Below are 10,380 nucleotides of genomic sequence, written 5' to 3' on the forward strand. Positions count from 1 at the left end.
TTTTTCAATTTAGGGTCCTATGATACTATTCACATATTTAAAAATTATTTTATTACAGTATTTTTCAATTTTCAATTTCAGTTTCCTGTTATATCCAAACGGACATAAAAAGTCAGTAAAGCATAAAAAATTAGGCATTTTATAACAGGACCAAAATACCCTTTTAAGTTCTTTCAATCTTCCTTTCCTCAGCTGGTACTTTTCAAAGCCGGTACCTTTTGAGTTTTTTTCTTTTTTTTCAGATCTACAAAAACCCAAATTTCAAACCCAAGCCAAATTGTCAAGCTTTTCACGTTCCAAATTGAACCCATTCACCAAAGTAACCCAGATACAACCAAAAAAAAAGGAAGGAAAAGTAGAACCAAAGGCAGAAAGAGAGAAAGGAGAGCGACGGCTATAGAGGTGGTGGTGGCGCCGGTGAGCACAGCTAACAGAAACGGTGGTGGAGCTCAAGGCTTTGGCCATGGCTGATACGAGGGAGAGGATTGAGATAGCAGAGAGGGAGTGAGACGGATCTGGTGGTGGTGGATGGGTTACAGATCTGGCGGTTGCGGTGGTGTTGGTGGACTTTTTTTTTCCCTGGGATTGAAACGTTAGAGAGAGTGAGAGACCAAGAGAGAAGGACTGAAGGAGGAGTGAGAAGGGAAGAAGAGAGAGAAAGGCTTCAGACGTTAAAGACAGAGAGAATGGTATTTTTGTAACAAAATTAACTTTTCAAAAATGTTTCTCTTTCTTCAATAAATGTGAATATACGTGTAATTTATTTATTATTTAATTCTTTCTTAACGGGTGCTGACAGGACCCATTATCTATTGTGTCAAAATTTTAAATTATTAAAAAATGATAAATGTAATCATTGTCATGATTTTAATATTTCATTTCACGTATAGATCTAAATTTCTCCTTAATATGAAATCATATTAAATTATTAATTATCTAAAAAACTTAAATTATTAAAAATTTATATATATTTAATCATTTAACTGCTATAATTTTAACAAGATCATCTTTAATTAATTATATCAACAGTCACCCAGGTAGGGGGAAAAAAAACTTGTCACAGAGGTAGGTTCTGGTTTATATTTAAATTTAAGGGACACATGCATCACTCACATAAATGAAATATTTTAAGAACAGTCTCAAAGAGGAAGACGAAAAATAAGGTATGAAAATGACATGTTTATTACATGGGGATTAAAATAAAGGACCAAATGTTATTTAATCTTCTTTTTATTGTTTTTTATTTTTAAGGTTAATTCAATCATATTCCTATTCATAGGAAAAGACAAAACCATTCTTAATTCGGAAGTGGTCCAAACTCCGACCAAAAAATATATCAAGAGCGTGACATTGAATTTAGCATATTTTGTTGGTTTTTTTTTTTTTTTTTAATTTGGAAAATGACATGCATTAACAATTGAACAGGCAGGGTTGAGCAATTTCCCGACCCACTCGTTGACCTAGGCTGGACAAGTTTATATATGAATATGGGTTTATTTATGTATGCTCTTAGAATATTTATTAATTATTTATTTTAAAAAATATTTTATGAAGAATTGAAAAAAAAAAAAAAAAAAAACTTTTTAAAAAGTTTTTTTTTTTTTTTTTTTTTGTTAATAAGGAAATATCATAAAACTAGGAAAAAACAAGTATGTTACAACACAAACTAGTAATTTTTTTACTTTTTCATAAAAAAAATTTTAAAATAATTTAGGCATACATTAGTAAAACTCTCTCTCAATTTTTAGAGAGAGAGAGAGAAATGTTAATGAATGCTTTAAGGGGATTTGTTAGTGAACCATTTTAGAAAAAAATTTATAAAAAAAAAAAAGTAATTAATATTTTAACAACTTTTTCAATTTTTCATAAAAAAAAAAAAGTTTAAATACTTTTCAAAATAATTTATTAACAATTATCTTAAAAACAACCGGTAAAATGTACGTGGATGCACCAAACCAAAATGTTAGCTTTGGCATAAAAGCTGTTGTTGACAAGTGTGTATAAATACATCAAAATGCAATATTTCGAGTTTGGGAATGGTGTTGCAGAATGCAGAAGGTCATTTGGTTCATAAAAAAAAAATATTTAAAAAAAAATGCAGAAGGTCATTATTCATTGACAAACATTTAATATATTATATTCTTCTTCTTCTTTTCTCATCAGATAAAATATAGTACTATCTTGTAAATAAAAAATTAAAGTGTTCAAACATAATTCATTTTTAATTTAAATTATGGATCCAATTAATATATGTCCTTATAGGACACACATTAATTATCTATTTTTAAAAATATTTTTGGGAGAATTAAAAATGTTGTCAAAACAATTGGTAACTTTTTCATTTTTTTCGTAAATTTTTTTTAAAAAAATAGTTTACTAATGTATACTCTAAGAGCATTAGCACCCGGTTTTTTAGAAATATCTTATTTTATCATCTTAAAAGTTTTTTTATCTATTATACCATACCATTTTACAATACACTCATTATCTCAATTTCTATTTTATTATACAAATCATTAAAATAATATAAATTACCCAATAAAATAATATAATATATTACCATATAACTCTCCCTCTCCCTTCTCCCCCATCTCTCTGTTTCTATTCCTTGGTGTCTCTTTCTTTGAACCACCAACCACTTGAAGTCAAATAGCTCATCCCCTAGCCACCAGCAACCAACCACCAGCCAAACCCATACTCAACTCAATCCACCATCGTCCACCACCCAACCACTGAAACTCGGCTGCTACCACCAACAACCACCACAAAAAACTACAAAAACAACAATCACCACCACCACGCCACACGCCAACCATCAAAAGCCATTAAATTAAAAAACCAACAAACTCATTAAATTAGAAAACTAACAAACCCATTATTTTGGGACTCACACAATCAAAACTCGATCTCCATGGAACCCACACCGATCAAAACCTAATCTCCACAGAACCCACGCCTATCAAAACCTGATCCCCACGGAACCCACGCCGATCAAAACCCCATCAGAACCCACCCAAAATCAAAACCCACCTCGCTACGCCGATCTCCACGCACAACCTCGCCACAACCCATAGGCCCCGAAATGAACTCCATGCAAACGACCCAAGAAGCTCCGATGTGTTAGAGATATATTAGACCATTAGTATAGGTCCAAGTCTAATTCTACTTTGTTTGCAAGCCAAGTCTCCTACTTGTACTAGAAGTCTATTAGTCTAGGGTTTAGTCTACTATATATACACATGTTATGATTCATTATAATACATGATTTGTACTACACTATAATAAATTATTGATGTAATCCTTTAAGGTTTCCTCCGTAGATGTAGGTCGTTAGGCTGCACCACGTAACTCTCGTGTGTTATTGTGTTCTATACTTTATGTTTTCGCTTCTACATCCATACTAGCATATTCAACATGGTGTATTACTGCTAATATTTAACTTGGTATAAGAGCCACCTTCTTGTGGCCATAGTTTTCTGTCCTTGCAGTATATTTAAAAGCAATCTTTGTCTTCCTCAATGTTTTTTTTTTTGCATTCATCTTCTTTAGTTTCCTACTACTGCGGTCAAAACTCTCCGATATAGTCATGCCACTGTTAGAAGTCACATCAACACTGCAAGACCATTGTTTTCCTCAAACTACCGTCATAAAGCCAAACTTCATTCAAGGGATCTTCTCAACCTTATCAAATCTCAAGATTTCATCAAGTTTTTATCTTGAGTTTGAGAGGGGGTGTTAGAGATATATTAGCCCATTAGTATAGGCCTAAGTCTAATTCTACTTTGTTTGCAAACCAAGTCTCCTACTTGTACTAGAAGTCTATTAGTCTAGGGTTTAGTCTACTATATATACACATGTTATGATTCATTATAACACAAGATTTGTACTACACTATAATATATTATTGATGTAACCCTTTAAGGTTTCCTCCATGGATGTAGGCCGTTAGACTGCACCACGTAACCCTCGTGTGTTATTGTGTTCTATACTCTATGCTTTCGCTTCTGCATCCATACTAGCATATTCAATATGGTGTATCAATGCTAATATTTAACAGGCAAGTCTTGAACGAGAGAGAGATGTAAGAGAGGGACTGAGAATAGTGACACGACGAGAGATAGAGTGGGAGAAGAAGAGAAAGTGAAAGAGGGAGAGAGAATAAAGGTAATAAAAAATTATACAAGCCCGCTACAGTAGTGTCTTTCATCTAAGACGTTACTGTAGCACTATTATAATTTATTTTTTTTACAATTGGAAGTCCGGATAATGTATGCTTTTTGTGCTTTGATGCTAAAATTAGTATATTTTGCGTTATACCAAAGTGAATACTAATGCTCTAAGAGCATAGATTAATAAAACCCTTAAATTATATATAATGCAAACAAACAAACGCATTAAATTTTGCAACAAAATAAAGGAGTGTAATAGTGACGAACTTTTAAATTGTTAATAAAAAAGAAGAATTATTGTTGAAATTGTACCAAAAAGATTGTTACAACTAAAACACTCTCTCGTTCTAAATTTTTAGTTTTTTTTTTTAATTTCATTTTAAGATGTTACAAAATGTAGTCCTAATTGAAAAGTGAATAAATAAATTTCATAATCTACCAACAATATGGGACAGAGGCAACAGAAATTAAGGTGAAAGAAAGGGCTTGATAGACTTACGAGGGGGTGTACATGAGGTACTTCAGTGGAGGAAAGATGGAAAAGAGCCATTTTGGAATGAGCTCGTGATTGCAGTGACCCATATTATTCATAAAATCAATATATGTGAGGTAGCTAGCAATGGATGCAATAGAGGCAGTATCGGTAAGTATTGCTGTTAACATTGGTATGGAAAACAACGCGAAATATGCTATGTGCTCCGCAAATGGATGAATGACAGCTGAAAAAACAAAAAAAAATTGTCATATAATATGATTAATTCCATTAAGATTTAAAAAAAAAAAAAAAAAATTAGTGAAAGATTCTATCATATATAATATTTAAGAAGTTATTTATTCAGATTGGAAATGTAGAAACTAAATTGATATTCACATAAAAATCCAAAGTTGTACCTTATAAAACCATATATATATATATATATATATATATAAAGTAAGGATATCTTGAAACATTTGAAAAGTGAACACCAAAAAATATTATTCCAATTATTGAAAATATAAATAATATTGTTGATAATAACATTTTTTAAAAAAATATTTTGAGAAAGTTTCAACATATGGCATTCGTTCCTGGTGATAACTCTTTATCATCACACCAATCAATTTTTGATATAGGCGGGAATTGAACCTCAGATCTCTTAGTCAATCATTAAAAACTTTATCAATTGAACTAGCTGGAACCCACTAACATTTCCAAAATTGATGTAACTTCACATTAATTTCTAAGTCTTCAACCATCGGAATATATGCTCCTAATTCCCCCAGCCAAACTCCCTTTACCAATAATACATAGGGATTTGTTAATTGTTATGCAGAATTGTAAGGTTGGGGTTTTTTTATTTTGTTAAATAATTATACTTAGTGATCCATCCAAAATTGAAAGTCAAATGACTATATGTATTTGACATTTTTGTCATCTGCGGTTTGAGATTGAGAACCAACGTAAAAAGTTTGGAATTTTAAGATTTTTATATTGTTGCATGATTGCATTTAGTTCAACCTAAACAAATGGATTTATAAAAATAAAATAAAATAAAGGACCACTAGCAATCAATTTGCAATTTTTGTGAGTTTTCATAACAAAAAAAGTCAATGATTAAGGGCCCGTTTGGTAAGAGATTTCTAGTAGCATTGTTGTTATTTTGTGGAAATACATGTGGGTGAAAAAATATGTGAAAATACGTGTAATGTTATTTAAACACCAAAAATTTTTATTTAAACAACAGTAACAAACACCCCCTAAGAGTCTTATAATATTAATGGTACTGGCTCCCTCACGTGATTGAGTTATTGGTTGACCTTAAACTCAACCTAAACAATAATCTTTAATCATGTCAATGTTTTAGGATTTTTTCAATTCATGATTAATGATGCATACCAATTAAGATCCTAATCATGGGTACCATACTAAATTATAGGTACAAAATTTTGTATCAAAGTGCATGTAATAATGTCTTAATATTGATAGTCCTACAGTTTAGGCTACAGCTGATTGGGCTTGGGTGCTTTTAGGGTATTTGTTAACTTTTATAGGACTATAAAAAAAAAATTTAAATTAAAAAAAAAAATCAATTATTTTTTTCTTTTTTCCATAAAAATTTCTAAAAATATTCTATAAACCAATACTTTTAAGGTATTCGTTAGCTTTTCTCTTATTTATTAAACTGAAGTTAAGTATAATTTTTTATATGTGCCTGATAGAAATTTAATTTTTAAATTTAACGACAATCCTAATATAAAATGCTTATTACTAATAAATCATCGGAAAACATTGCTCAGTTAAGAAATTTGGGGAAAAAAAATGCAAAATCATTCAGTCATACTCATACGAACATATGATGTCCGAATATAAACCTATTATGGTATTCAATACGAAAAAACGCCGACATTATTAGCCTAGGCTTATGTTATGGCCCCACTACAAAAAGGCCCTACCTCTCATTATAAGAACATCCAAGTTTTTATAATAATAATTGTTTTAAAACCTAGACCAATAAAATACTACATCAATAAAAATATAACCAAATGAAACTTTAAACTATTTTTTAAATGTGTTAAATCATCATTATGATTAATTTATTATGGAAAATGTTAAAGAGCACAATTAAGGATGATTTAGTGTAAGGTACAACTAACAAAAAATTGAAATAAATTAATGAGAGAAGTTGAAGATACAACAAAAGTGATAAGCAGAACTCAAAAAGTTAGTTCTATCGGCTCAGCTGGTCAAAAATATGACATTAAACAAAAAAAAAAAAATAACATAAAACAATATTTTAACGGACACACAACCCATTTACTATAATAGCTTGAGATTGTCATTGAGAGAGAGAGAGAGAGAGAGAGAGAGAGAGAGAGAGAGAGAGAGAGAGAGAGAGAGAGAGAGAGAGAGAGAGAGAGAGAGAGAGAGAGAGAGAGAGAGAGAGAGAGAGAGAGAGAGAGAGAGACGCTGTGGGGTAAAACAATCTGTCTCATAGACTAATATTTTGTTAATACTAGGGACAAAATGGGCTTTTACCCTTTTCGGGCAAATTAATTAGCTTTGTACCCCATTTCCCAAACTAAGTAGGGAAATGCCTTTCTTTTAAAACTCGATTTATGATAAATCGAGTTAGACCCTATAGTGGCGTTTTAAAAAGCCTATAGTGACGTTTTTTAAGACTTATAGTGACATTTTTTAACTCGACCTCAATGAAATCAAGTTATAGGTAAAAAACAATTGCCTATAAGTCGATTTCATTGAAGTTGAGTTAAAAAAACATCACTATAGGTCTTAAAAACGTCACTATAAGCTTATTAAAACGCCACTATAGGGTTTCAAAAAAAAAAATTTCTAACTCGATTTATCATAAATCGAGTTTTAAAAAAGAGTCATTTCCCTACTTAGTTTGGGAAAGGGGGTATAAAACTAATTAATTTGCCCGAAAAGGGCAAAAGCCCATTTTGTCCTAATACTAGTGACCCTAATCTCTCATGTAGCAACACACCAAAATACTTTCTCTATCTTTCTAGAAAATATAGAGGCTATTTGGTACTTGCGTTTAAATAATAATTTTCAGTGTTTAAATAATAATAACACTTTTGATACGAATTTTTATAACATTCAAACATGTATTTTCACAACATTAAAAACTAAATAACAATACTTAATCACTTCTACTAAATGGCCTTAAAATTAAGGGACTGGTTTCTGTCCAGTGTCAGTGGCCAAAATTAAATGGGGTTGCAACTGCAATGATTATAAGTGACAACCCTCTTTTTAAATAATATTTTTTTAAAATCAGTTTAAATAATATATTTATAGTTACCATTTATAGCAACTTACTATATTCTTGGTAAATGTGAGTCCAATGAACAGGACAGGTCAGATTAAGTATTTTCACCCATCAAAAAAAAAAGATTAAGTATTTTCACCTACCAACAGAGCGAGTAACTAGCCCAATAATGCAAAAAAATATTTTATTTACTTAATAAATTATTTTTAAAAAGTTTTTATGAAAAAAATAATTAATTATTTTGTCAACTTTTTCAATTTTTCATAAATATTTCTTAAAATAGATAATTAATATATATTCTAACCGGACCCTTATTTTATACATAGAAAACTTACAAGTTATAGGCTCTGTGGCAATTGAAGAATGGTGATGGGAATGGTAGCGAGAGTAAAGATAATGGTGGTGCAGTGCTCTATGGAGCCAATAATAGAGAAACTCTACAGGACCAGAATGTAGAAGAAACGTCATAATTACTCCATCTGTCCTCCACAATGGTAGGTTCTCTGCCTGAGTCAATGTCTTACTTGCTAGGTAGAACAAGGCTCCATTGAACAATATTTGGTCATCCCTGCCCAAATATATTTGTAAGGAAAAAAAAATAAAACACACCAAATTTATAATTAAGATTATTATAATTTCTATGTATACACTTGTACGTGTGTATGTATGTATCCGTATTAATTTATAATTACTGACCAATTACTTTCTCTGTCAACTTGGTCAAACTCGATACTCTTGTCAACGATCGAGCTCTTGCCTTTGGCTGTCCAGTAACGAGAAAGACTAATCCATATTTGGTTGTGAAGCATCCTCCATAGCAGAAATGGAAATATGAGGAAGAGTGAAAGGGACCTTTCACTCTTATCCTTAACTATGAATGAGTAGGTGCCATGAATGGCCCAAGGAGCCAGGATCACGTACTAAAAAAAAAAAAAAAAAGAAGCACATTAAACAACAATGATTTGGTTAAAGCAGAAACCAAAAGTTTGGATTAACAACAACAACAACAACGACAATAATAATAATAATACAAGGCAAAAATGTTTATATGCCCTACTTTCTTTTTTTAATAAACTTATATGCCCACTTAGAAAGAATATTTGAAAAGACCTATTCTTATCATATCAAATAATATATAATGTAATTCATGAGGCTGTCCTAATCAATTAAATACATATAGTTTAATGTTATACTTATTGAACACAACCCCCCAACACACACATAAAATGTAAGACAAACATTTGTAAACTAAAAAGCTTTAGTACACTAGACAATTGAGATTGCATTGAATCCGTCTTGTCTAGTGTCATCACTTTTAACGGGTGTCATTGAATCCTATGGTACACTATTTACTTTTGTGTCACTATTTTAATGGGCCGAGTTCATTAGAGCACCATACTTAAGTCAAACTCAAGCCAAGTCCAACAAACACCACCAAAAAGTATGGAAAGGCGATTGCAGAAAATTATTAGAAGTAAAACTCTATACTCGCACAAAATACCACAATTTTTGTTATAACTTTTCACGTCGCAAATTATGAGTGGTAAAAAGAATTGAGTCTACATAAAAGTGATTATATTCAGCTAATCACAGTTTATTTGCGTAGGATAGTTGTGGTAAAAATTGTGAAATTTACAAAAATTTGAAAGATTGAACTTGCATTGATCCACCACTTGTTTGTTTACAACCATCCTTAATAAACCATTTTCTAACTTTTGCTCTTAAGAAGCTGTGTTGAGAAACTGCCTAGATTATCATAAAAAAGAGAAAATTTAACCCACATTAAAAATAGGGAAGAGTGTGGGTGTGTGTGTGTGTATATATTGTCTTCCTAGTTTTCATATGTTGGTAGCAGATAGTTCTAAACCAGAGAATTTTTGTTCATCCACCGTGCATGGATGAAATATTAAGGTGTTTAACCCTGCAGCAAAGTTATTTCAAACACTTACCAACCTCACCATCATACGGCCCATTGTTCATATGCCACATTTTAGTGCACGTTTTCAAACAACCCCATATCCAAAAACTTAAAAATAAACTGTACAAACAAGCATTTACAACCTAAACTCAAGTCACAGATTGTGTGTGTGTGTGTGTGAGAGAGAGAGAGAGAGAGAGAGAGAGAGAGCACTGGCTTATAAGGACACCACCTTAAATCTTCCAAGTGGCGTCCATGGCCAGTCTGTGAGAATTCCTGGTTTAGTAGCCATAGAAAACTATCAAATACAAATACAAATACAAATATAGAACTTTCTGTTGCTGACGCATATATGTGCAAATCAACCTTATGGTAGGTCTGTTATACATAGTCTCACATTTACTTGTCCAAGTCAGTACGGATATGATGCATGCCACATAGCCAACCGGACCTCTATAGAAATTAAAGTATGTGGTGACCTGTAGAAGGAGTATACCATATTTCGGTAATACCAATTCAG

General features: G+C 31.5%; 1 protein-coding gene across 2 annotated transcripts in view; it reads right to left on the minus strand.

Annotated features, from left to right (window-relative positions):
• Nucleotides 1–10,167, minus strand: part of LOC126723359 (very-long-chain aldehyde decarbonylase CER1-like) — a 30,065-nt gene extending 19,898 nt beyond the window's left edge. Inside the window, exons 1-4 of one of the 2 annotated variants that reach the window (XM_050426722.1) lie at nucleotides 10,093–10,167; nucleotides 8,639–8,862; nucleotides 8,278–8,510; nucleotides 4,669–4,888 (exon numbers count right to left, since the gene is read on the minus strand). In XM_050426722.1, coding sequence (XP_050282679.1) covers nucleotides 4,669–4,888; nucleotides 8,278–8,510; nucleotides 8,639–8,862; nucleotides 10,093–10,152 — 737 coding nt within the window. In that variant the 5' untranslated portion in view covers nucleotides 10,153–10,167. Of the gene's footprint in view, nucleotides 1–4,668; nucleotides 4,889–8,277; nucleotides 8,511–8,638; nucleotides 8,863–9,891; nucleotides 9,931–10,092 lie in introns of those variants that run through there. The other variant, XM_050426723.1, reaches the window with a different exon arrangement.
• Between the last annotated feature and the right edge of the window lie 213 nt (nucleotides 10,168–10,380).

Source organism: Quercus robur, chromosome 4, assembly GCF_932294415.1.
Source record: "Quercus robur chromosome 4, dhQueRobu3.1, whole genome shotgun sequence".
Classification (NCBI taxonomy): Eukaryota; Viridiplantae; Streptophyta; class Magnoliopsida; order Fagales; family Fagaceae; genus Quercus; species Quercus robur.